This window comes from Mesoplodon bidens (assembly GCF_964165515.1).
Source record: "Mesoplodon bidens genome assembly, chromosome: X".
Lineage (NCBI taxonomy): Eukaryota > Metazoa > Chordata > Mammalia > Artiodactyla > Ziphiidae > Mesoplodon > Mesoplodon bidens.
Window position 1 is genome coordinate 127,995,485 of NC_138163.1, and position 27,741 is coordinate 128,023,225.

General features: G+C 40.4%; 1 protein-coding gene across 10 annotated transcripts in view; it reads left to right on the forward strand.

Annotated features, from left to right (window-relative positions):
- The window catches only part of CLTRN (collectrin, amino acid transport regulator), a 228,804-nt gene extending 201,421 nt beyond the window's left edge, over window positions 1–27,383 (forward strand). For 9 of the 10 annotated variants that reach the window (XM_081221542.1, XM_081221540.1, XM_081221538.1 and 6 more), the window contains one exon: window positions 7,064–7,874. In XM_081221542.1, the coding sequence (XP_081077668.1) occupies window positions 7,064–7,220 (157 nt within the window). In that variant the 3' untranslated portion in view covers window positions 7,221–7,874. Of the gene's footprint in view, window positions 1–7,063; window positions 7,875–27,215 lie in introns of those variants that run through there. The other variant, XM_081221541.1, reaches the window with a different exon arrangement.
- The last annotated feature ends 358 nt before the right edge of the window (window positions 27,384–27,741 follow it).

Here is a 27,741-nt window from a genome sequence, read left to right on the forward strand (position 1 = left end):
CTCTAGAACGTATCATGGAAGAGACGTACATAGATAACATAGGTGGTCTTTGCCTATAAGGAGATGATAATCTTGTAGTTGTAACAAAGCCAGGTCAAGGACTCAGGACATTGAACCCTAGCTAATGCTAGCAGTTGAGCAGAGTCACTAGTAAATTCACTTGGTTTATTTCTGGTTATATTTCCCTTCCCATAAGGTCAATAGTAAAGGGAAGTGCATTTGGATTTCTGTGAATTTTTTTCACACAAGGGGCTGGGGTCAGCCAATATTTTCATATACTGAAACTTCACATTCGTATAGAGTCTCAGTTAAGTGAATAAATTGTCTTGAAAATAGAAATGTAAGTGAAATCAGAAATGTTAGAGCTAATAATTGTTTTACTTTGCTGTTCTTAAATGTACACACTCAATAGGAATGAAATACGTGTTTTGAGCAAAGCCTGGGGAGATGAAATAGAGTTCTAGGTCTACTCCTTTCACTAGTCTCATTCCATTCTGAAAGACAAGTTACTCTACATATTTGAGTCTCAGCTCCTGCATTTGCAAAACAGGGATAATAATAAAATCTACATAGTATTGCAGTAAGAATTAGGTGAGATGATGTACAAAGCACGTAGATACTAACTCTTCTTGTTTTTGCTATCACACCACCAGTCTCACTGTGCTGCAACGCCACTAAAATCGTTCCAGCAGTGCTGCCATTTCCCCAGGACTCGTCCATACTGATTATGATGACAGTCCCCGTTCCCCAGTAATTAACTCGGTCCTGTTTTGAAATCTTATTTGTCTGTCCTTTGTTGTTTGTCTGGCTGTTCTTGGGCCTTGGCTTTTCAGCCCTATCTTGTTTGAAGGGAGACAAAAATACTGTTTCTGCATTTTAGCTGCCACTGCTTTATCTTGAGCAAACCCTGATCCTCAACACCCCCTAGCTACGTAGGCCACCCGATACAGGCAGACCTCACTTTATCGCGCTTCACTTTATTGTGCTTCACGGATACTGTGTTTTTTACAAATTGAAGCTTTGTGGCAACCCTGCGTTGAGCAAGTCTGTCAGCACCACTTTTCCAACAGCATTGGCTCACTTTGTGTCTCTGGGTCACATTTTGGTAATTCTTGCAATATTTCAAACATTTTCATTATTATTATATTTGTTATGGTGATCTGTGATCAGTGATCTTTGATGTAACTATCGGAATTGGAGGGGGGTCCACAGACCACGTGCACATAAGATGGCAAACTTAATGATGAATATTGAGTGTTCTGACTGCTCCACCAACAGGATGTTCCCCATCTCTCTCCCTCTCCTCAGGCCTCCCTATTCCCCGAGACACAACAGTATTGAAATCAGGCCAGTTAATAACCCTACAGTGGCTTCTGAGTGTTCAAGTGAAAGGAAGAGTCACATGTCTCTCACTTTAAATCAAAAGCTAGAAATGATTAAGCTTAGTGAGGAAGGCATGTTGAAAGCTGAGACAGGCTGAAAGCTGGGCCTCTTACACCAAACAGTTAGCCAGGTTGTGAGCGCAAGGGAAAAGTTCTTGAAGGAAATAAGAAGTGCTAATTCAGTGAGCACACAAATGCTAAGAAAGTGAGACGGCTTTATTGCTGATGTGGAGAAAGTTTCAGTGGTCTGGATAGAAGATCAAACCAGCCACAACATTCCCTTAAACCAAAGCCTAATCCAGGCAAAGCCCTGATTCTATTCAATGTTATGAAGGCTGAGAGAGGTGAGGAAGCTGCAGAAGAAAAGTCTGAAGCCAGCAGAGGCCGGTTCAAGAGGTTTGCGGAAAGAAGCCGTCTCCATAACATCAAAGTGCCAGGTGACGCAGCAAGTGCTGATGGAGAAGCTGCAGCAAGTTACCCAGAGGATCTAGCTGAGATAATTCATGATGGTAGCTACACTAAACAATAGATTTTCAGTGTAGATGAAACAGCCTTCTATTGGAAGAAGATACCCCCTAGGACTTCCATAGCTAGAGAGGAGAAGTCAATGCCTGGCTTCAAAGCTTCAAAGGACAGGCTTACTTTCTTGTTAGGGGCTAATGCAGCTGGTGACTCAAAGTTGAAGCCAGTGCTTGTTTACCATTGTGAAAATCCCAGGGCCCTTAGGAATTATGCTAAATCTACTCTACATGCGCTCTATAAATGGAATAACAAAGCCTGGTTGACAGCACATCTGTTTACAACATGGTTCACTGGATATTTTAAGCCCACCGTTGAGACCTACTGCTCAGAAAAAGATTCCTTTTAAAATATTACTGCCCATTGACAATGCACCTAGTCACTCAAGAGGTCTGATGGAGATGTATAACAAGATTAATGTTGTTTTCATGCCTGCTAACACAACATCCATTCCTCAGCCCATGAATCAAGGAGTAATGTAGACTTTCAAGTCGTATTATTTAAGAAATACACTTCATAAAGCTACAGCTACCATAGATAGTGATTCCTTTGGTGGATCTGGGCAGAGTCAGTCAAAAACCTTCTGGAAAGGATTCACCATTCTAGATGCCATTAAGAACATCCATGATTCATAGGAAGGGGTCCAAATATCAACATTCACGGGAGTTTGGAAGAAGTTGATTCCAGTCATCACGGATGACTTTGAGGGGTTCAAGTCTTAAGTGGAGGAAGCAGCTGCAGATGTGGTGGAAAAAGCAAGAGAACTAGAACTAGAAGTGGAGCCTGAAGATGTGACTGAATCGTTGCAATCGCATGACAAAACCTTAACAAATGAGGAGTTGCTTCTTATGGATGAGCCCCAAAAGTGGTTCCTTGAGATGGAATCTACTCCTAGTGAAGATGCTGCGAAGATGGTCGAAATGACAACCAGGGATTTAAAATATGACATAAATTTAGTTGATAAAGCAGCAGTAGGGTTTGAGAGGATTGACTCCAATTTTGAAAGAAGTTCTCCTGGGGGCAAAATGCTATCAAACAGCATTGCATGTTACATACAGAGAAATCATTCATGAAAGAGAGTCAATCAATGCAGCAAACGTCACTTTTGTCTAATTTTAAGTAATTGCCACACCCACCCAGCCTTCAGCCACCACCCTGATCAGTCAGCAGCCCTCAAGGCAAGACCCTCCACTAACAGAAAGGTTACAATTCGCTGAAGGCTCAGATGATGGTTAGCATTTTTTATCTCCAAAATATTTTTAAATTAAGGTATGTACTGTGATTTTTTTTTAGACATAATGCTATTGCACATTTAATAGACTATAGTGTGGCTCGCTTTATTGCGGTTGAACCAAACCTCCTGTATCTCCGAGGTATGCCTGTACTTTTTTGTCCCCTCTTTTGCCCATCTTCTCTCTGGATTTATGAGAAATAGCCACACTAAGGCTTCTAAGAGCTAGTTTCAGGTGTTTTAGTCACGGGGTTTTTTTTTAATCCTCTTCTTGAACCACCTGACATGCAGGAACAGTGGAAGTCATTAACACTCATTTTTATTTTTCAGGAAAAAGAATTCATGTTTTTAGCAGAACATCAAATCAGAATGATCCAGAAAGATAGTTAAGTTTTATTATACTTAGAGCAATGTGCAGGCAGTGACTCAGTTTATTACAGGACACACTATGCAATGTGACAAAGGGCTGTATTACTGTTAGACAGCCTTTGAGCTTCTTATCATGTCCGCCAGCCAGCAAGTTACCGACACTGCAGTTTGTGAAGCCTGGCAATGCCAAGACTGTGAACAAGTAGATCTAAGGTCACAAAAGAATAAGATGTACCTAATTTGTCATGGACACAGCTCTCCTTTTGATAAATTTCCACAGCGATTTTGCTCAGAGTCTTTTTGATTAAGAAATCCTTCTTCTAAAGAAGAGAAACTTGTCCTCATCCATCTGCATCTCCCTTTTTTGTTCTTCCCCATTCCTTGTGATGCCTGGTGGATTATTTTTCCTTTGTGGTTTGCGGGGGGAGGGGAGGCAGGATTTCTTGCCGTGATCTGCAAGTGTCCAGCTCTCTGCAATTTTTCTTCTAATTCTGTAAAAACATTTTTTTTAAACTGAAGAGACCGGCAAATGAACACTGGCAACCATTACTTCTAAGACTGCTGTTGCATTGCCACCTACTTCAGAATGCTCCATCCACAAGGATTTTTGTAATATGAGTTTCATACTTACCTACACAAATTTCAGGGTAAAACTTGACTGTTAAAAACCTATTTATTGTTATGGAGAATTATTATTCACTCCAAGCCCAGTGAGGAGTGACTTGGGGAGAAATTGCATGAGCTAGGCATTTTTGATGATAATTTATAAATACGCATTTGTCGCTAGGGTGTCATTCTTACTGAAACATCACTCCTCTCTTTTATAATCCATGAAAAGGAGGGGAGGATGAGTGAAATTTGGAGTTTTTCTTTTTTATTGAGCCCTTTCTTTTCACTTTAGGACAAGAATTGTGTCTCTTCCAACACATAGTAGGCACTCAAAACATAGTTATTGAATGAATGTTGGATACTATGAATGGAAGTGATGTGTTCGATGGTTATAGAATGTCAGTTGTCTTTGCTTTCTGGATGACGTGGAAAGTGACGAGATACCCCTGTCTACAGGAGGAGGGGCCAAAGAATTCTAGTCCTCTGATAGGTGGTTTCACCTGGCTGGAGGACCTTCTCATCACAGGAAATTGTATGCCTACTCCAACTGGCACTGATCGTTGACCGCTGATGCTTGGAATGGGCAGTGCAGTATCTTCACCCTGAGCAAGGGAAAACACAGCAGCCTGTCCTTACCTAGGTCTCTGGGACTACAACCCCCCGACTTCCACTCCCAGCATTGGGCCTGTAGTGATACATTTTGACATTTGACAGTGGCATGCATAATGGCAAAATACTTTCAAGTGATGACAGTGGGATCTACAGTATTGAAATGCTACTTTACTTTTCTTCATAAACTCCACCTATTTGAAATTATCTAATAAACCATCAGTGAAGCCTGGCAAAGTCTGTACTTACTCCTAATTCCTAAGGTGTGAAAATGAGTACTTTCCTCCATCCTTTTGAAAAAATAACTATCCAATAAATACAAGAAATATCACATGTGTACATTCCCTTCCTTCCTCCCTTCCTCCCTCCCTTCCTCCCTTCTTCCCTTCCTTCCCTCTGTCTTTCTCTTCTGATAGATCCCATTCAAAATCTACCTTGGGCTGCTGTCTGAGTAACTTTGCCTACAGCCTAGTCCATCCATTCTTCCATCCAGTTCTTTGTTCCATCACCCAACTACCGTCCAATCGTCCATCCACCCATTCATCCCTCCATCTATTAATTCATCATACAGCCAACCAGTCATTGATCTACATTCATTGATCCATCCATTTATCTGTCTAACTAGCTAGCCACCTACTCATATGTCTGTCCATCCAACTCTAAGCACATTAGTTGAGTGCCTACTCTATGCTGTCAGCTGTTTTACAAAATATCTTTTAATTTGGAGTTGTCTGATTAGTTCCTCCTGAGAGATTCAGGTCAAAAAAATTTGGTGATGGGGTAGGGCAGGAACACGGAACACAATTTTATTTTTAAAAAATATATTTCTCGGTGCATCACATCTAGAGGCACTTGTCAGTTTGTCTCATTGTTGGTGATATTCACCAAATTTCTCCCTTTACAAAAAACAAATGTCTCTTTATAATTAGTACATTGCTTGTAGGGGTGTTACATTGAGACCCTGTGAGTATCCTATTCCTTAGTCATCTCCCACTCAGTGGTTTAGTATCCATTGAGGAGCCTCATCAGAATCAATTATTATTATTTGGTGATTTTCTGTTTCTGTTGCACCTTCTATATTGGTTGTCATTCTTTTGTAAACAAGAGCTCTTTCTTTTCTCTGCCTTCCTCCACCATATTCTTTAAAGCACTTTGAAATGAGCTCTCATGTAGGACTAATAGGAAACTCTACCTTGATCATCTTTGGGGCATCTTTACCACCTCCTCACCCACTAGAAATTCACTGAGTTTCTAAGGGACTTCCATGGCAGTGGAAGTCCATCCTGGTCACCACAGCAATGTCCACCATCCCAGCCATGTGATCCACTCAGGTCTGCCTCTTTGGAGTTTCTACAGATTTCTGGGACAAGAGAATCTTTGACAAGTCTGGGAGCCTCATGTCTAACATCATGCCTCCACAGTGCCCCAACATCTAACTTGTGATAATCCTGAGGGAAACTCTTCTGCCCTCTGATTGCCTAGAGGTACTCACATCTCTTTTCTCCCCCTACCTCTATGATATCAAGCACAACTGGCTCAGTGTCTTGGCCTTTCACAAAAGACAGGAAGAATGTTTGAATTCAAGGCTATATTTTCCCACACTCCAGGGAAAGATTAAGGATCTGGTTACCACTTGGATTGGGGTAGCATGGTCCTTAAAGGGTCTGAGAATGAACAACTTAAAAATTTACCTGTTAAATAGAATTTTTTGGAATGACCTGGGATTATAGCTATGAGTTGTAATTAGTAAAATGTGTTCTGAGTTCCAAAAACCTGACTTAACAAATGAATACAACTATTTTGTAATGAGTAGATCCAAGGAATGATACCTGCAGTTTACAATGGTTACATCCTTTCTGCAAAGTAACGTGAGTTTGCTTCTTGGTATCTCATGTCAACCTGATTTTTGCCTAACATTTGCAGACCATTAATTTGTCAAATCTTGTGAGAGGAATTTATTACTTTTTTAAATTCAATTTTTGTGAAGTTCTCCTAGAGCTAAATTTTTTAACTTGCCAATTTACCATATATTTTCCTCACATTCCTTCATGCAATTTGTGTGTGTGAATGTACATATGTATATGTGTGTGTATACAAACATTCATTCATATATATATTCATTCATATACATATATATATATAATCCATGCAGACTTCTGATCTTGATAGCATCTTTTCACCTCATCAACTCTTTATGATCTTTGAAATTTATTTGAAAATACACTATGTCATCCATTTTCCCCATCATTCTAAGGTTCCTCTTCCCTTTGCTGGTCTCCATGTTTGTACAGAAGACCATCCTTTCTCTTCCTAGATCCCAGTCATTCTTTTTATGTGCATTTAGGAAGAACAAAGGACCATCTGAAATGGAAGACACTGAAGATAAATGGGAAAACACAATCACAATTGAAAATGGCATCCCCTGCGATCCCCTGGACATGAAGGGAGGGCACGTTAATGATGCCTTTGTGACAGAGGATGAGCGGCTCACCCCCCTCTGAACGGCTGCTGTTTTGTTTCCCCCTGAAACTCAACACTTGTTTCTGTGCAACTGCTGAACATCACAATTCATTGAGGGAAGATTATATATTTTGTTTCACCATTCTTCTTTTGTAAGAAATTTTGAATGTGCATGAAATTGAAAGGCAATGAATTATACCCATGAAGACCGTTGGAATAATAAGCTGTTGACTATCCAAAATATTCTAAAATATTTCTCTGACAGCACAGTGTGTAAGTGTAGTCATGTGGCGTTTGTAGTTACTGATTTTAAAATGCATTAGTATTTAAGCATTTCCAGCAATAAGGTCAGGCCAGTATATATATATATCACACTTTAAAGACCTAAGAAAAAATATTCTTCCAGTGGAGAATGCCTATAATATGGTGTCCAAATCATTGAAAATGGATCCTTTTTGAATATCATTTATATCACTCTGTATATGACAAGATAAGCAAGAATAACAAGTAATTACTGTAAATGGGTTGGATAAAAATGGGCGTGTTGATATACAAGGTGGAATTTGATCCTGTTATCATACCAACAGTTGCTTATATATATTTTCTGACTATCAGTCTCTAATAGGGCATCTCTATTCATTGATTATTTCTGCAGTTTGTAGAAGTACAATCTATGCTAACTTAATAAAGTGCTAATCATCTCTTGTTAAGTGATTGATTGTAGTCTGTAATTTATTTTCACACTGTGGAACATAGTAAGCCTAATTTTTATGCTATGTTTAATCTCCTCTCCAGTCCTAGAAATGAATTATTTTTGTTGTGTGTATCCCTGCTTGAAGACTGTAGTTTTTAGACTTGATTTTACTTTCAGATAGGCCATGTATCATTCTAAATTCTAATAATAATTATTATACATGTATTAATAGAAGGAAAATACGCAACTCAATCTCCCACTGCTATCACCCATAGTTGGTGTTCCGGCAGTAGTCTCTAATTCACTTCCCTGCCTCCAGTGGATACAAACTCTAAGAGGGGTAGTGGAATGCAGAAGGTTTATTGGGGAGTGCTCTCAGGAGATATACCTGTAAGAAGTGAGGAAGGCACGTGTGGTAGACAGACACTAAGGTGTCTGTCATCTCTTGATGTTCACGCCTTCATGTAACCCTCTGTCCGTGAGTGCGAAGGGGACCTATGACTTGCTTCTAATGAATAGAATACAGCAAAGCTGGTGAGATGTCACTCATGCAGTTAATTAATTAATTTATTTATTTTTGCGGTACACGGGCTTCTCACTGTTGTGGCCTCTCCCGTTGCGGAGCACAGGCTCCGGACGCGCAGGCTCAGCGGCCACGGCTCACGGGCCTAACCGCTCCGCTGCATGTGGGATCTTCCCGGACCAGGGCACGAACCCGTGTCCCCTGCATCGGCAGGCGGACTCTCAACCACTGTGCCACCAGGGAAGCCCCCTGCAGTTAATTTATATGATATCTGAGTCTGTCTTGCTAGCAAACTTGTTCCAGAGACTCTCCTTGCTGGCTTGATTAAGTAAGTGGGCATGTTGGGAAAGCACAAATGAAACTGTGAGCAGGTTCTAGGAATTGCTGGTGGCCTCTCAGCACCAAAGTCAGCCTCCAGCCAATAGCCAACAAGAAGCTGGGATCCTCAGTCCTACAACCACAAGGAAATGAATTCTGTCAACAACTGAAGTGAGTTTGGATTTTTCCGAAGTCAAATCTCTAGATGAGAATGTAGTCTGGGCAACGGTTTGATTGCAGCAGAGGATCCAGTTGAGCTGTGCCCAGACTCCTGACCCATGGACATTGTGAGATGATAAATGTGTGTTTTTTAGGCCACTAAGTTTGTTCTAAAGCATTATGCTGCCATAGGAAACTAACAGAGTAGGATTAAGCAGAGGGAGAAGTAACCAGAAACATGGTTACAACAGAGGCCTCAGCCAATCCTTCAGGGATTTTAGGAGCTGAGGTTGTCCCTGATTGAGATAATGTGGCTGGGCCTTTGTATCTCTACATCAGCCAGTTATGGTCATGGGTGCTCTCTGGGAAAGGATCTGCCCTTGGAAAGGGCAGTTCCCTGTGGCTGAGGGCAATTCCCACTGAAGGACTCAGCCATGAACCTTCAAAAGCCATTATTTCCAGAAGCTGGGGATGGGTATGTGGGCCCTAAAGAGGGGGCCTGGGTGGACCCCCAGAATATCCACGACACCTTCACCAGTCATTTGGCTGCAATGTAGATTGAATGAATATCTAAAATGCAAACCTGATTCTGTTGGTTCCTCACATAAAAGCTTTTAAAAATGGTTTCTTATTCTCTCTAGGATAAAGCCAGACTCCTTAACACGGGGCCTGCTGCGGTTTGACCCCCACCTTCTTCTCTAACTTCAGCTCTCACAATTCTCCCCTTCTGTTTCTCTCTCTCTCTCTCTTTCATCCAATCCTAATAGATCTCTCACTTCCAGGCCTTTGAACAAGCTGTTGCCTCTGCCTGGAACACTCTGCCCCATCTTCCAGCCACTCTTCCAGCTTGTCCTAGAGTTTCTCTCACTTAAAGCTCTCATCCTCCTAGAGGTCTTTGGTGGGCCTCCAGGCTACATGCTCCTAGACTGCCCAGATAATGATACTCATCTTGTACTAGAATTATATTACACTTAAATGTGCTTTTGTAGAAAAAGGAGACCACAAAGGCAAGAGTGCCCGGGGGCCCACGTAAGTCTTCTAATACAACCTTGTCTCCATAAAGGTTTTCATAACTCACTTCATTTTCTTCCCACCTCTAACCAGATAGAATTAACCACTGCTTTGTAACCTCACCATATCTATACATCTTTTCAGTTATAACCATCACAATATTTTATTTTGACTGTTTATATACCTTCACACTAAATGTAATATTCTTAGAGGCAGTGTTCAAGTCACTTAGCATACTGCCTTGTCTTCCTATTTCCTTCCCTTTCTGTCTTCATGCTTTCTTTTCTTTATTCTATAATGGTGAGCAAAATCGAAAACAGTCGCTGCCCTCATGGAGCTGAAAGTCTACATAGAACTCAATAAATATGTGCTAATAAACAAGCAAATGAGATGGTGGCTGTCACAAGGCCATAGTCTTATACCTTCTGGGAGCAAAGCCTGGCCCCTCTCTGTACGTGGAGGAGCTTGAATTGGTGGCTGCAAATTTTTTGACTTGGGTACCATTTTGACTTGGGAACTATGTACTCTTTAACGTTATTAGGGCTTCCTTATTTTTAGGAGAGGAATAAGATTTCAGTTGGCTTACTAAAGAACCACTTTCTATCTTACATCCTCTTGAGATGTATACTCCAGCATATGGTGGCCTTGCATATAGAATTGGTGAAACATCATCTGAATTCAGTCAGTGTGCACTAGCAGGCATCATCCAAGACATGCATTCTCAAGAGGGTGGAAATTGTTCTTGGTGGGGAGAAAAAAATTTCAGTATTACAATGGTTTATAATCCTCCAAAGGACCACAGTACGTAAACAGATGAAAAGTGTATCTATGGTATTAAAATTTCCTGGGTGAGCTATTAGGAGAAGATGTCTGAAAAGTCTCAATAATGGGGGAAAAAATTGAGAAACACCGATCCTAGATAAGTTTCTTATTTTGAAGGCATGGGATGGACCAATTTGATCATTAGATCATTTTCTTCACTGTTTATCCTGAAGGGGAGGGGATCTGTTCCACTGGCAAAGATCTGCTCCACTAAATATCCTTGTTGAGGAAGTTTTCCATGCTAGCAGAGATGCGCTGTAAACTTGACAGTCAATATAACAGCAAAATAGAGCTTATGTCTCCTGCCCACTGGCTTTGACAAACACTCTGGGTAATTAGGGGGCAGTCAATCATCAACCATAACTTTCATTTTAAATATAATGATCCTGTAATGTCCCACAAGGGAACACATTGCGAGGTGATATGTACTGGAAATAAAATGCTGTAAAGCGAGTGCAAATATACCTGTCACTCTAGTCTCCAAGTCCTTAGCAAAAACTGTGATGAAACTGGAAAGACAGAAGCATCTGAAAACCAAGTCACTGCAGAAACAATGAGCTGGGATGGTGATATCTGGACTTGTTTCACAGAAGAAATGTAAATGCAGGTAGATTTTGGGTTTTGGGGTGTAGTTTCATCTACCATGTTTTCCACAAGAACTAACCAATACAAAACATCACTATATAAAAGAATGCAGTGAATTGTTGCATTTAGAATGATACATGATCAGATTCCAGATATTAGTATCACCAAGTGAAGTATGCGCATTTATCATCCCTGGATAAGGAACAAGGAATAGGACAGAACACAGGTGAAGAACCAGAAAGAGTATAAAATCCCTCAAAGTGCAAATTCTCAGTCCTTATTTTAAAGTTATGGAGCCCCTTAACATAGTATTTTATTTCCCACTTTACGTCTTGTTTTGTTTCATAAAAAATATTGCATGTCTAGTTACCTCAGTTACACAAGCAAATGCGTGGAAGTTTTTCCTTCTTTCCTACTAACTTTCCTTTGGCCCTCCCTCCCTCCCTCTCTCCCTTCCTTCCTTCCTTCTTGCCTGAAGAACTTATTGAGTGGAGGCACTCTATGTAAGATAAGATGCTAGGTTCAGGAAATATAAACAGAGAGATAATTTCCTAGAAGGGACCTGTTCATAATTTATGATGAGATTCAGTTTATTACCAAGAATACCATTCTGTTTTAGGAAATTTTGGTTTGAATGAATGAATAATTTCTAGTTGTTATTTATTGAGTTATTTTGCTCTTTATTTTCACAGCACTGGTTGAAAATGGATTTTATATTAGTTATGGGCAGAGACTATGAGCCAGTTTATAAAGCACAGCGTTAGTCTCTTCTTTATTATAACACATTAGGGGCAGTAGTAGGATGCAAATAGTTGGTACAAGTCTTTATCATGGTACTGGGCAGTAGGGGAGAGTTTGGCCAGTAAAGAAATGACAACTGTGTCCCTAGATGTAATTTTTCCATAGTTACTCCTTGATGTTGCTTATATTTTTTGAAAATTAGTGAACATATGACAGTAATATGGGCGTGGGGTGTTGGGTGAAGGGAGAGATTTCATCAGATGCAGAGAAAGTGATCCTAGGTTGGTTTGTTTGTTTTTTCCCAAGTGTCTGATGTCTTTTGACCCAATCTGAAAGTGGGTTCCCAGAACAACAGGGCTAGGTCATATCCAAGACCATCGGAAAGGGTAGAACAAGAGCTCCTGGGCCTGGTGTAGAACAAAGGTGAGCACTAGCCACCATGGGCAGGCAGGCCTAGAAGGTGCCATTGTCAGATGCCTTGCTGCAGTAAACAAGTGGCCCCTTTTGCACAACTTATCAAAAGGTCAAGTAAGACTCGTGTTAATCACTCCCGGATTCCATTTGTCCTCCTCCACCATAATTAGTGAACAGTGAATCAGGGTGGCAATATTCAGTCTGTATCAGGGGAGCATTTGAAAACTTAGGAGGTTGAACCAGATCAAATTGCTGCTATGCAATCATTTTTGACCTACAGAAATGGCAATTTCCTATACTTCAAGCTGTTAGTTCACTAGTCAATTCTTTGGAATTTAGGAAAGATGTTCCCCATGTAAATATGTCATATGTGGTAAGACAGCCTTCAGGCCAGTTCACAGGAGCATATTAACCCATAATGTAGCTGAAATGTTGTATATTTATGATGTACAGTATTAGAAGACAAACTGTTATAATGCCAGTGATTTAATGGAAACAAACAACAAAAAAAGAAGACTAATAAGAGCCACCTTTGATTGTATTTTATTGTCAGTGCTTGAGGAGAAGCAGGTTTTAATGGAACAATAAGGAAGTGCATGGAACTAGTGAAAGGAATTTAACTCTGAGTACCTTTAAAGGATGTTGATCCTGGCTAATTAAAAATTAGGTCTCTATTTACTGTCTTGGCTTCACCAACATCCACTTGCTCCCTAACTCTTTGCATTCTGGGTTCCATTCCCATAACCCTGAAGAAACTGCTCCCTCAAAGGTCACTAGGGAATTGCTGGTTGCCAAGGTCACAGCATCTTGGTCCTCACCCTCCTGAATCTTTTTGACTCATTTGACAGTGTAGGGCGCTCTGCCCCCCTCTTTGACACACTCTTCCTTCTTGACTTTTCTGTGATATGATCCTATCCTTTTACTCATCCCCTCTCTCTAATCATTCTCAAAGAAGCCAGAGAAGAAGTTGAAAGGGAAAGAAAGACACAGGTGAAAAATTAAGAGATTTTGTGTAAAGTATAGTTGAGCTCTCAGTAGTGAAAGAAAAGAGAGTTGCCTCTTGTGCATAATGAAGGTGATGGAGAAAATACTTGGGCCTAATGGTTCTCTCTGCTGACCACCAACAGGTTGGTTGCTCTTCAGAGAAGCCTTGGAGTAAGAGATAAAAGGTGCGTAGTAGTCATTGTATGTTAAATAATTAGTGCTTCACACAGTGGTGGAGAGTACCAAGGCTAGGGGAATACACATCCACAGTCTGCAACTCCATAATCCAAAACTCTCTGAAAACCATTTGGCAGCAAGCCCTGGCCCAGATATGATACTCTTTATGATCTTTACTGTACTCAGTGGTCTTTATTTAGTGTACTTAATATTATTGAATGCAGAAATATTCAACTGTTTACTGATAGGATGCTGCCCCAGATCTCACAGGGTGTAGATTAATACATGGTATATGCACAGTATTACCACTAGTATTGCCTGAGTTCTAATCCTAACACCACCATTTACTAAGTGGGTGGCCCCAGGTGAGTAGGGCTTCATAAAAGCAGAGAGGAAGCAATCCAGTGAAATAACTTATTTCCGTTTGATGTAAATAGACTAGCTTTAAAAAAAGAACTAATACTTGCCCTATCTGCCCAAAGTGTTGTTGCGAGAATAGAATGAAATAAAGAACACAAACAGCAAAATTGGGCTTCCCTGGTGGCGCAGTGGTTGAGAGTCCGCCTGCCGATGCAGGGGACATGGGTTTGTGCCCCGGTCTGGGAAGATCCCACATGCCGCGGAGCGGCTGGGCCCGTGAGCCATGGCCGCTGAGCCTGCGTGTCCGGAGCCTGTGCTCCGCAACGGGAGAGGCCACAACAGTGAGAGGCCCGCGTACCGCAAAAAAAAAAAAAAAAAAAAAAAAAAAAACAGCAAAATTAATGAAGAAAGTGTGCACTGTGAATGAAATTTTTCTTTGTTAAAATTGACAGTGAAACTTCTCAACTTGAGGCCATAAAGATGAATAAGGATTTATTTAAGGAAAATATTTTACTGTATGAATAATTCATAACTACAATGGCTTAATCTCAGAAGTAGATAACCTACCCATCTAGGAAGACACAACTACACATAGATGAAGTATCTATTTAAAATTTCAACCCAAAGAAATTAAAAAAAACAAAAACAAAAACAAACCTGCAAAACTCCGCTAGTGTAATTGCAAAGAAAAAACTTCCAAGTCCGTACACATTGCTTCTAACTACCACAATGCCTTAATTTTTCCCTAGAGGATATAATTCTATATAATCCCTGAAGAGACAGAGAGACAGATAGAGACAGAGAGAGAGGGAAACTTGTGGTAACTCAGCTAATCATCCCAGTATTAACTTCAGTTCAGTTAGGTGATGATGATTATGTTTTTAAATAATTACTTTTTTTTGACTATCATCATTGAACCAGTTGACATTTGTTGAATCAACTGGCCTCCCAATCAACTGAGTTAAAAATTATACCAGACTGGATGGGCAAGCTGTTTTGTTGAATTAACTACTGAATATGGTAGAACTTTGTACATCCAGGAAAATTCTACTGATATTTAGACTCTCCTATATTGAGGATTGGTGCCTGTGACTTGTCTGCCAGCTATGTGGGGATGAGTCACCCATCCTATTTCTTCATTAGTTAGGACTCTTACAAGCAAAGACTCAAAGGTCCCTGGGAGGACAGGGCCACAAGACAGCAGTAGAACAATTTCATATGATAAGCCTTTTGGCTTTTTTTTTTTAATTTTACTTGAATTTTATTTTTTCATTTTTAATTTTTTAATTATTTTTTAACATCTTTATTGGAGTATAATTGCTTTACAATGTTGTGTTAGTTTCTGCTGTAGAGCAAAGTGAATCAGCTATACGTGTACACATATCCCCATATCCCCTCCCTCTTGCGTCTCCCTTCCGCCCTCGCTATCCCACCCCTCTAGGTGGTCACAAAGCACCGAGCTGATCTCCCTGTGCTATGCTGCTGCTTCCCATTAGCTATTTTACATTTGGTAGTGTATATATCTCAATGCCACTCTCTCATTTCATCCCAGCTTACCTTTCCCCCTCCCCATGTCCTCAAGTCTATTCTCTACATCTGCGTCTTTATTCCTGTCCTGCCCCTAGGTTCTTCATAACCTTTTTTTTTTAGATTCCTTATATGTGTGTTAGCATAAGATATTTGTTTTTCTCTTTCTGACTTACTTCACTCTGTATGACAGACTCTAGGTCCATCCACCTCACTACAAATAACTCAATTTCATTTCTTTTTATGGCTGAGTAATATTCCATTGTGTATATGCACCACATCTTCTTTATCCATTCATCTGTCGATGGACACTTAGGTTGCTTCCATGTCCTGGCTATTGTAAATAGAGCTACAATGAACATTGTGGTACATGACTCTTTCTGAATTATGGTTTTCTCAGGGCATGTGCCCAGTAGTGGGATTGCTGGGTTGCATGGTACTTCTATTTTTAGTTTTTTAAGGAACCTCCATACTTTTCTCCATAGTGGCTGTATCAATTTACATTCCCACCAACAGTGCAAGAGGGTTCCCTTTTCTCCACACCCTCTCCAGCATTTATTGTTTGTAGAGTTTTTGATGATGGCCCTTCTGACCGGTGTGAGGTGATACCTCATTGTAGTTTTGATTTGCGTTTCTCTAATGATTAGTGATGTTGGGCATCCTTTCATGTGTTTGTTGGCAATCTGTATATCTTCTTTGGAGAAATGTCTATTTAGGTCTTCTGCCCATTTTTGGATTGGGTTGTTTGTTGTTTTGATATTGGGTTGCATGAGCTGCTTGTATATTTTGGAGATTAAGACTTTCTCAGTTGCTTTGTTTGCAATTATTTTCTCCCATTCTGAGGGTTGTCTTTTTGTCTTGTTTATGGTTTCCTTTGCTGTGCAAAAGCTTTGAAGTTTCATTAGGTGCCATTTGTTTATTTTTGTTTTTATTTCCATTTCTCTAGGAGGTGGGTCAAAAAGGATCTTGCTGTGATTTATGTCATACACTGTTCTGCCTATGTTTTCCTCTAAGAGTTTGATAGTGTCTGGCCTTACATTTAGGTCTTTAATGCATTTTGAGTTAAGTTTTGTGTATGGTGTTAGGGAGTGTTCTAATTTCATTCTTTTACATGTAGCTGTCCAGTTTTCCCAGCACCACTTATTGAAGAAGACTCTCTTTTCTCCATTGTATGTTCTTGCCTCCTTTATCAAAGATAAGGTGACCATATGTGCGTGGGTTGATCTCTGGGCTTTCTATCCTGTTCCATTGATCTATATTTCTGTTTTTGTGTCAGTACCATACTGTCTTGATTACTGTAGCTTTGTAGTATAGTCTTCTCTTTCTCAAGATTGGCTCTTCAGGGTTTTTGTGTTTCCATACAAATTGTGAATTTTTTTGTTCTAGTTCTGTGAAAAATGCCGTAGGTAGTTTGATAGGGATTGCATTGAATCTGTACATTGCTTTGGGTAGTAGAGTCATTTTCACATTGTTGATTCTTCCAATTCAAGAACATGGTATATCTCTCCATCTGTTTGTACCATCTTTAATTCCTTTCATCAATGTCTTATAGTTTTCTGCGTACAGGTCTTTTGTCTCCTTAGGTAGATTTATTCCTAGGTATTTTATTCTTTTTGTTGCAGTGGTAAATGGGAGTGTTTCCTTAATTTCTCTTTCAGATTTTTCATCATTAGTGTATAGAAATGCAAGAGATTTCTGTGCATTAATTTTGTATCCTGCTACTTTACCAAATTCATTGATTAACTCTAGTAGTTTTCTGGTAGCATCCTTAGGATTCTCTATATATAGTATCATGTCACCTGCAAGCAGTGACAGTTTTACTTCTTTTCCGAATTGGATTCCTTTTATTTCTTTTTCTTCTCTGATTGCTGTGGCTAAAACTTCCAAAACTATGTTGAACAGTAGTGGTGAGAGTGGGCAACCTTGTCTTGTTCCTGATCTTAGAGGATATGGTTTCAGTTTTTCACCATTGAGAATGATGTTGGCTGTGGGTTTGTCATATATGGCCTTCATTTTGTTGAGGTAAAGTTCCCTCCATGCCTACTTTCTGGAGGGTTTTTATCATAAATGAGTGTTGAATTTTGTCAAAAGCTTTCTCTGCATCTAATGAGATTATCGTGTGGTTTTTATCCTTCAATCTGTCAATATGGTGTATCACATTGATTGATTTGCGTATATTGAAGAATCCTTGTATTCCTGGAATAAACCCCACTTGATAATGGTGTGTGATCCTTTCAATGTACTGTTGGATTCTGTTTGCTAGTATTTTGTTGAGGATTTTTGCATCTATGTTCAACAGTGATATTGGCCTGTAGTTTTCTTTTTTTGTGACATCTTTGTCTGGTTTTGGTGTCAGGGTGATGGCCTCGTAGAAGGAGATTGGGAGTGTTCCTCCCTCTGCTACATTTTGGAAGAGTTTGAGAAGGATAGGTGCTAACTCTTCTCTAAATGTTTGATAGAATTCACCTGTGAAGCCATCTGGTTCTTTGTTTGTTGGAAGTTTTTTGTTTTGGTTTGGTTTTTTTTGCGGTACACAGGCCTCTCACTGTTGTGGCCTCTCCCGTTGCAGAGCACAGGCTCCGGACGTGCAGGCTCAGTGGCCATGGCTCACGGGCCCAGCTGCTCTGCGGCATGTGGGATCTTCCCAGACCAGGACACTAACCCGTGTCTCCTGCATCGGCAGGTGGACTCTCAACCACCGCGCCACCCGGGAAGCCCGAGCTTTTAGTTTTATTGATCTTTGCTATCATTTTCTTCATTTCTTTTTCTTTTATTTCTGATCTGATCTTTATGATTTCTTTCCTTCTGCTAACTTTCGGGGTTTTTTTTCTTCTTCTTCTTCTTTCTCTTATTGCTTTGGGTGTAAGCTTAGGTTGTTTATTTGAGATGTTTCTTGTTTCTTGAGGTAGGATTGTATTGCTCTAAACTTCTCTCTTAGAACTGCTTTTGCTGCATCCCATAGGTTTTGTGTCCTCGTGTTTTCATTGTCATTTTTTCTAGGTATTTTTTGATTTCCTCTTTGATTTCTTCAGTGATCTCTTGGTTATTTAGTAGTGTATTGTTTAGCCTCCATGTGTTTGTATTTTTTACATTTTTTTCCTGTAATTGATATCTAGTCTCATAGTGTTGTGGTTGGAAAAGATGCCTGATACAATTTCAATTTTCTTAAATTTACCAAGGCTTGATTTGTGACCCAAGATATGATCTATCCTGGAGAATGTTCCTTGAACACTTGAGAAGAAAGTGTATTCTGTTGTTTTTTTGTTGGAATGTCCTATAAATATCAAGTCCATCTTGCTTAATGTATCATTTAAAGCTGGTGTTTCCTTATTTATTTTCATTTTGGATGATCTGTCCATTGGTGAAAGTGGGGTGTTAAAGTCCCCTACTATGATTGTGTTACTGTTGATTTCCCCTTGTATGGCTGTTAGCTTTTGCCTTATGTATTGAGGCGCTCCTATGTTGGGTGCAGAAATATTTACAATTGTTATGTCTTCTTCTTGGATTGACCCCTTGATCATTATGTAGTGTCCTTCTTTGTCTCTTATAATAGTGTTTATTTTAAAGTCTATTTTGTCTGATATGAGAATTGCTACTCCATCTTTCTTTTGATTTCCATTTGCATGGAATATCTTTTTCCGTCCCCTCACTTTCAGTCTGTATGTGCCCCTAGGTCTGAAGTGGGTCTCCTGTAGACAGCATATATACGGGTCTTGTTTTTGTATCCATTCAGCCAATCTATGTCTTTTCATGGGAGCATTTAATGCATTTACATTTAAGGTAATTATTGATATGTATGTTCCTATTCCCATTTTCCTAATTGTTTTGGGTTTGTTATTGTAGGTCTTTTCCTTCTCTTGTGTTTCCTGCCTAGAGAAGTTCCTTTAGCATTTGTTGTAAAGCTGGTTTGGTGGTGCTGAATTCTCTTAGCTTTTGCTTATCTGTAAAGGTTTTAATTTCTCTGTCGAATCTGAATGAGATCCTTGCTGGGTAGAGTAATCTTGGTTGTAGGTTTTTCCCTTTCATCACTTTAAATATGTCCTGCCAGTCCCTTCTGGCTTGCAGAGTTTCTGCTGAATGATCAGCTGTTAACCTTATGGGGATTCCCTTGTATGTTATTGGTTGCTTTTCCCTTGCTGCTTTTAATATTTTTTCTTTGTATTTAATTTTTGATAGTTTGATTAATATGTGTCTTGGTGTGTTTCCCCTTGGATTTATCTTGTATGGGACTCTGTGCTTCCTGGACTTGATTGACTCTTTCATTTCCCATATTAGGGAAGTTTTCAACTATAGTCTCTTCAGATTTTTTCAGTCCCTTTTTCTCTTCTTCTTCTGGGACCCCCTATAATTCGAATGTTGGTGTGTTTAATGTTGTCCCAGAGGTCTCTGAGACTGTCCTCAATTCTTTTCATTCTTTTTTCTTTATTCTGCTCTGCAGTAGTTATTGCCACTATTTTATCTTCCAGGTCACTTATCCGTTCTTCTACCTCAGTTATTCTGCTATTGACTCCTTCTAGAGAATTTTTAATTTCATTTACTGTGTTGTTCATCATTGTTTGTTTGCTCTTTAGTTCTTCCAGTTCCTTGTTAAACGTTTGTTGTATTTTCTCCATTCTATTTCCAAGATTTTGGATCATCTTTACTATCATTGCTCTGAATTCTTTTTCAGGTAGACTGCCTATTTCCTCTTCATTTTTTAGGTCTGGTCGGTTTTTGCCTTGCTCCTTCATCTGCTGCGTATTTCTCTGTCTTCTCATTTTGCGTAACTTACTGTGTTTTGGGTCTCCATTTCACAGTCTGCAGGTTCGTAGTTCCCACTGTTTTTGGTGTCTGCCCCCCGTGGGTAAGGTTGGTTCAGTGGGTTGTGTAGGCTTCCTGGTGGAGGGGACTAGTGCCTGTGTTTTGGTAGGTGGGGCTGAATCTTTTCTTTCTGGTGGGCAGGGCCACGTCCAGTGGTGTGTTTTGGGGTGTCTGTGAACTTATTATGATTTTAGGCAGCCTCTCTGCTAATGGGTGGGGTTTTGTTCCTGTCTTGCTAATTATTTGGCATGGGGTATCCAGCACTGGAGCTTGCTGGTCGTTGAGTTGAGCTGGGTCTTAGCATTGAGACAGAGGTCTCTAGGAGAGTTCTCACCAATTGATATTACATGGGGCTGGGAGGTCTCTGTGGTCCAATGTCCTGAACTCGCCTTTCCTACCTCAGAGGTTCAGGCCTGACACCCGGCCGGAACACCAAGACCCTGTCAGTCACACGGCTCAGAAGAAAAGGGAGAATAAAAGAAAGAAAGAAAAATAAAATAAAATAAAGTTATTAAAAATTTTTTAAATTATTAATATAAAAAAATTTTAAAGTAAGGAAAAAAAGAAGAGAGCAACCCAACCAATAAACAAATCCACCAATTCTAACAAGCACTAAAACCTATACTAAGATAAACATAAAAATCAGAAACTAGTCAGTCACATACAGCAAATCCCACGTCTGCGGTTGCCCCCAAATTCCACTGCCTCAATTTTCAGATGGTTCGTTTTCTATTCAGGTATTCCACAGATGCAGGGTACATCAAGTTGATTGTGGAGCTTTAATCTGCTGCTCCTGAGGCTGCTGGGAGAGATTTCCCTTTCTCTTCTTTGTTCTCACAGCTCCTGAGGTTCAGCTTTGGATGTGGCCCTGCCTCTGCGTGTAGGTCACCTGAGGGCGTCTGTTCTTCGCTCAGACAGGACGGGCTTAAAGGAGCAGCGGATTCCGGGGCTCTGGCTCACTCAGGCCGGGGGGAGGGAGGGGTACGGAGTGCGGGGCGAGCCTGTGTCGGAAGAGGCCGGCATGACGTTGCACCAGCCTGAGGCCGCCGTGCGTTCTCCCGGGTAAGTTGTCCCTGGATCACGGGACCCTGGCAGTGGCGGGCGGCACAGGCTCCTGGGTGGGGAGGTGTGGAGAGTGACCTGTGCTCGCACACAGGCTTCTTGGTGGCGGCAGCAGCAGCCTTAGCGTCTCATGCCCGTCTTTGGGGTCCGTGCTGATAGCCGCGGCTCGCGCCCGTCTCTGGAGCTCCTTTAAGCAGCGCTCTTAATCCCCTCTCCTCGCGCACCAGGAAACAAAGAGGGAAGAAAAAGTCTCTTGCCTCTTCGGCAGCTCCAGACTTTTTCCCCAACTCCCTCCCGGCTAGCCGTGGCGCACTAGCCCCCCTGCAGGCCGTGTTCAAGCCGCCAGCCCCAGTCCTCTCCCTGCGCTCCAACCGTAGCCCGAGCCGCAACTCCCAGCCCCCGCCCGTCCTGGTGGGTGAGCAGACAAGCCTCTCGGGCTGGTGAGTGCCGGTCGGCACCGATCCTCTGTGCGGGAATCTCTCCGCTTTGCCCTCCGCACCCCGGTGGCTGCGCTCTCCTCCCTGGCTCCAAAGCTTCACCCCTCCGCCACCCACAGTCTCCGCCCGCGAAGGGGCTCCTAGTGTGTGGAAACCTTTCCTCCTTCGCGGCTCCCTCCCCCTGGTGCAGGTCCTGTCCCTATCCTTTTGTCTCTGCTTTTTCTTTTTTCTTTTGCCCCACCCAGGTACGTGGGGAGTTTCTTGCCTTTTGGGAAGTCTGAGGTCTTCTGCCAGCGTTCAGTAGGTGTTCTGTAGGAGTTGTTCCACATATAGATGTATTTCTGATGTATTTGTGGGGAGGAGGGTGATCACATCTTACTCCTCCGCCATCTGGAAGGTCCTCCACCTTTTGACTTTTATTTAGCACAGTTCCAGGTAATCTAACGTACTTCCTGAGGAACTAAAGATAATTTAAAACTATGAATGCAAGAACTAAAATCTGCTTGCTCAAAAGCAATGGAGGCTTGCCAATGTTAATATGTTTGCCATCGTTCCAAGGGTGACTGAAGCTCATATTAAATGCTCATCATATATTATAGTGTTTGTCTGCTAGATTATCATCTGCTTAGCTATAAAGGGGAATACCAAAGTTCATTTTAGTAGTGCAGTGATTGCCGAAAGCCTCAGGTTACAGTTTCAAATATAGTGCTTTGACACAGCACATTCCAATAGATCAGGGGGAAAAAAGCCATATATAAAACCTCCCCAGGGATTATACAGGAGTCCTCTGGGGGAGAATTGAGGGTGTGGGGGACTAGAAATCAGGGTACCTGGCAAGTTTTCTCATAGTTTTATAGTTCGTTTTTACTTTGTGTTGCGAGTCCAGATAGATGCCTTAAATATCTATGTATTCCCTTTCACCACCTTCTTGTCAGACCTATGTTTCTTTCCAGATAGATAGGTTATCTTAGTTAAGATTTAGTCATTGTAGATATGAATATCCGTATTGTAAAATAGTTTCCCTAAATCAGTCTTTTTTTCTTCTCTTTGTGGACTCAAGTTGAATAGTTTCAATAACACTTTTTATAAAGAATATAAAAGTTTTATTCACAAGGTCCACTTTATTCATGAATTTTTATTGCTTCTCATTATTTATTTTATTCAAAAGCAAGTATTACTAATCTGACTTAACAAAAGAAGAAACAGCTGAGCGAATTTAAATATCTTACCTGAAATCATGCAGGATTTAAAAATGTTCACATGTTCTTAGAGGGTTTGGAGCAACTGATTCTTTTAGTTTCCATATTTTAACTATATTGTTCTACGTTTAGCTTATTTCCATTTAAAAAGGACTTTGTCATCAACTCCTCTTCCTGGAATGACTTGAAACATGTCATCAGTGCCATGCCAGCTGTGTCCTCAATGGAGGGGAAGAGCTGGGGTTGGGGTGCCTGAAACCCCATGACTGGCTAATGTGCAGGGTGGTTGCCAGGATTATTCTTGGTCCAAACCAAATACAGTACCATGGGCAGTGGCATAGAGAGAAATCAGAATCTTAAACAGATTGAATGTGTTTCACAACTGGAAATTTTTTAAAATGAGGATTATATTTTTGCTTCAGCATTTGTATAGCTCTTTGGATCATTGTTGGCCATTCCTGTGCTATGCTTGATTTAGGTCATTTGCTATTTATACTTGGCTTGGGGGTAATGAAAGGCACATTTTAGTGGCTCTGGGAAAACTGCAATCAGAACTGCAACTTTCCTCATCCTATATTGAGTCAGATTTAAATGGAGGAAGAAAACCCTGACATATCCTGTTAACATGGAAAGTCAGGGAATTCCCTGGTGGTCCAGTGGTTAGGACTCCACACTCTCACTGCCGAGGGCCCAGGTTCAGTCCCTGGTCAGGGGACTAAAATTCCACAAGCCGCACAGCACAGCCAAAAAAACCCCAATAAACAAAAAACAAAAAACCCGGAAATAAACAAAACAAAAATAAAAACAAAAACAAATGGAAAGTCAAACCATGATATTATTCCTTTACTTAAGCCTCTCCTCTCTACCCATCTCTTTCTAGGTAGAACCCAACCTCTCTAAATGGTGATGGTGCCCCACACGATCTGCCCTCAGTTCCTATACACCTCCTGCTACTTTTTTATTATAAACATTATCATGCATAAAGAAAGGTAGAAGAATAGTATAATGAACACCCACTTATCCACCACCTAGATCCAACCATTCAAAACTAATTATAAAGGGCTGGGAGAGATGAGGTCCTGAGAGGGTTGGAAATGAAAGGAGAGAGGACACACCGGGTCAGGCTGTTAGAGATGTAATGGAGGATGGGCTGGGCTCCTTACACAGGGAGTGGGAAGTAGGGGTGGAGAGGGGAGTGGGGAAGAAGCCCCGTTTGGACTCTGGTTGGGGCTCATTCTCAGAGCAGCATTTGCTTTCCTTTGTTTGTTTCCCAGCTTTATAGGGATATAACTGACCTATAACATTGTGTAAGTTTAAGGTGTTCAACATGTTGATTTGATACAGATTTCATGACCACCATAGTGTAAGCTAACACCTCTATCACATCACATAATTACCATCTCCTTTTTGGAAAAAATAAATTTACTTATTTATTTTTGGCTGCATTGGGTCTTCATTGCTGCACGCAGGCTTTCTCCAATTGCAGTGAGCGGGAGCTACTCTGTGTTGCGGTGCGCGGGCTTCTCATTGCGGTGGCTTCTCTTGTTACGGAGCACAGGCTCTAGGTGCACGGGCTTCAGTAATTGTGGCTCACGGGCTCAGTAGTTGTGGCTCGCGGGCTCTAGAGCGCAGGCTCAGCAGTTGTGGCGCACGGGCTTAGTTGCGCCGCAGCATGTGGGATCTTCCCGGACCAGGGCTCGAACCCGTGTCCCCTGCATTGGCAGGCGGATTCTGAACCACTGCGCCCCCAGGGAAGTCCCCCATCTCCTTTTTTGCGGTGAGAACATTTAAGATTTACTCTTAGCAACTTCCAAGTATTTAATATAGTATCATTAATTATAATCACCATGTTTTACATTAAATCTCCAGAACTTAGTTGTCTTGTAATTGGAAGCTTGTACCCCTTGACCAACATCTCTCCATTTCCCCCACCCCAGCCCCTGGCAACCACCACTCTACTCTCTGTTTTTAAGAATATGGCTTTTTCAGATTCCACATAGAAGTGAGATCATACAGTATTCATCTTTCTATGTCTGACTTATTTCCCTTAGCATAATGCCCTCAAGGTCAATCCATGTTGTCACGAATGGCAGAATTTCTTTTTTTTCTCATGGCTTATAATAGTTCAATATATATGTGTGTGTGTGTGTGTGTGTGTGTGTGTGTGTGTGTGTGTGTGTGTATATATATATTTCCACACCATTTTTTTTCCAGGTTCATTGAGATATAATTGACATATAACATTGTGTGAGTTTAAGGTGTGCAACGTAATGATTTGTTATATATATATACTGCAAAATAATTACCACGATAAAGTTAGTTAACACACCCATCACTTCAAATAGTTACAATTTTTCTTTTTGTGGTGAGAACTTATAAAATCTACTCTCTTACCAACTTTCAAATATGCAGTACAGTACTGTTAACTATAGTCGCCATACTGTACACTACATTTCCAGAACTTCTTTATCCATTCATACGTTGACAAACACTTATGATGTTTCCATATCCTGCCTATTGTGAATAATGCTGTAATAGACACAGGAGTGCAGATATCTCTTTGAGATCCCATTTTCATTTCCTTTGGATATATACCCAGAAGTGGGGCTGCTGGATCATATGGTAGTTCTATTTTTTAACTTTTTGAGGAACCTCTGTATTGATTTCCATAGTGGCTGTACCAATTTACATTCCCACCAACAGTGCACAAGCGTTCCCTTTTCTCCATCCTCACCAACACTATCTTTTGTCTTTTTGATGATACCCATTTAAAGAGGTGTGAGGTGGTATCTCATTGTGGTTTTGATTTGCATTTTCCTGGTGGTTAGTGATGTTGAGCACCTTTTCAGGTATGTATTGGCCATCTGTATGGGTTTTTTTGGAAAAATGTCTTTAAAAAGATAATGCTAGGTTGTGTTTCCCTTGTCATTTGTTTCAAGATATTTTTAAATTTCTGTTTTGATTTGTTCTTTGACTTATTGGTTGTTCAGGAGTGTGTTGTTTAATTCCCACATACTGAGGAATTTTCCAGCTTTCTTCCTGTTATTGAATTCTAGTTTAATACCACTGTTGTTGGAAAAGGTACTTGGTATGACTTCAGTCTTTTAAAATTTGCCAAGATTTGTTTTGTGACCTATCATATGATATATCCTGGAGAGTGTTCCATGTGCACTTGAGAAGAATGTGTATTCTGCTTCTGTTAGATGGAATGTTCTATATATGTCTGTTAGGTTCATTTGATCTAAAGTATGGTTCAAATCTAGTGTCTCCTTATTGATTTTCTGTCTGGATAATCTATCCATTGCTGAAAGTGGGGTATTGAAGTCCCTACTATTATTATATTGTTGTCTACTTCTTTCTTCAGATCTGTATTTGCTTAATATATATAGGTACTCCAGTGTTGGGTGCACATATATTTACAATTGTCATATCTTCTTGATGAATTGACCCTTTTATCATTATATAATGACCTACTTTTCCTCTTGTTACCATTTTTTTACTTAAAGTCTACTTTTTTCTGATATACATATAGCCACCCCTGCTCTCTTTTGGTTTCCACTTGCATGAATTATCTTTTTTCATCCCTTCACTTTGTGTGTCTTTAAAGCTGAGGTGAGTCTCTTGTAGGCAGCATATAGTGGGTCTTGTTTTTTAGCTACTCTATGTCTTTTGATGGGAGAATTCAATTTATTTACATTTAGTGTAATTATTGATAGGTAAGGACTTACTAATGCCATCTTATTCACTGTTTTCTAGCTGTTTTGTAGTTCCCTTGTTCCTTTCTTCCACCCTTGCTGCCTTCCATTATGAACTGATGATTTTCCATAGTGGTATGCTTTGATTCCCTTTGCTTTATCTTTTGTGAATCTACTGGAGCTTTTTGTTTTGTGGTTACCACGAGGCTTACATGAAACATTGTATGGCTATAATAGAATATTTTATGCTGATAACAATTTAACTTTGATCACATACAAAAACTCTCCCCTTTTACGCTCCCCTTTTATGTTTTTGATGTCAGAATTTACATCTTTTTATACTGTGCATTCATAACCAAATTATTGTAGCTATACTATTTTAAATAGTTTTGCCCTTTAACCTTTGTACTAGAGTTAAGTGGTTAACACACCACCATATTACAGTGTTAGAGTATTCTGAATTCTTTACCAGTGTGTTATACATTTTCATGTGTTTTCATGCTGTTAATTTGCACTCTTATATTTCAGCCTGAAGATTCCTTTCAGCATTTCCTGTAAGGCAGGTCTACTGGTGATGAACTCCCTCAACTTTTGTTTGTTAGAGAATCTTTATCTCACCTCCATTTTTGAAGGACAGCTTTGCTAGGTAAGGTATTCTTGGCTAACAGTTTTTTTTCTTGCAGCACTTTAAATATATCGTCCCATTTTCTCTCCAAGTTTGCAAGGTTTTTGCTGAAAAATATGGTTATAGCCTCATGGGGGTTCCCTGTATGAGAGAAAAATTTTTTTCTCTAGCTGTTTTAAAAATTCTCTCTTTGGCTTTGATTTAGATAGTTTTATTGTAATGTGTCTCGGAGAAGACTGTCTTGGATTGAAATTTTGGGGTGACCTATTAGCTTTGACAGCTTGGATGTCCAAATCTCTCCCCAGGTTTGGGAAGTTCTCAGCCATTACTTCTTTAAATAGTCTTTCTGCCTCTTTCTCCCTCTCTTCTCCTTCTGGAATTCCAATGATACAGACATTATTTCTCTTAATGGTGTCCCATTAGTCCCAT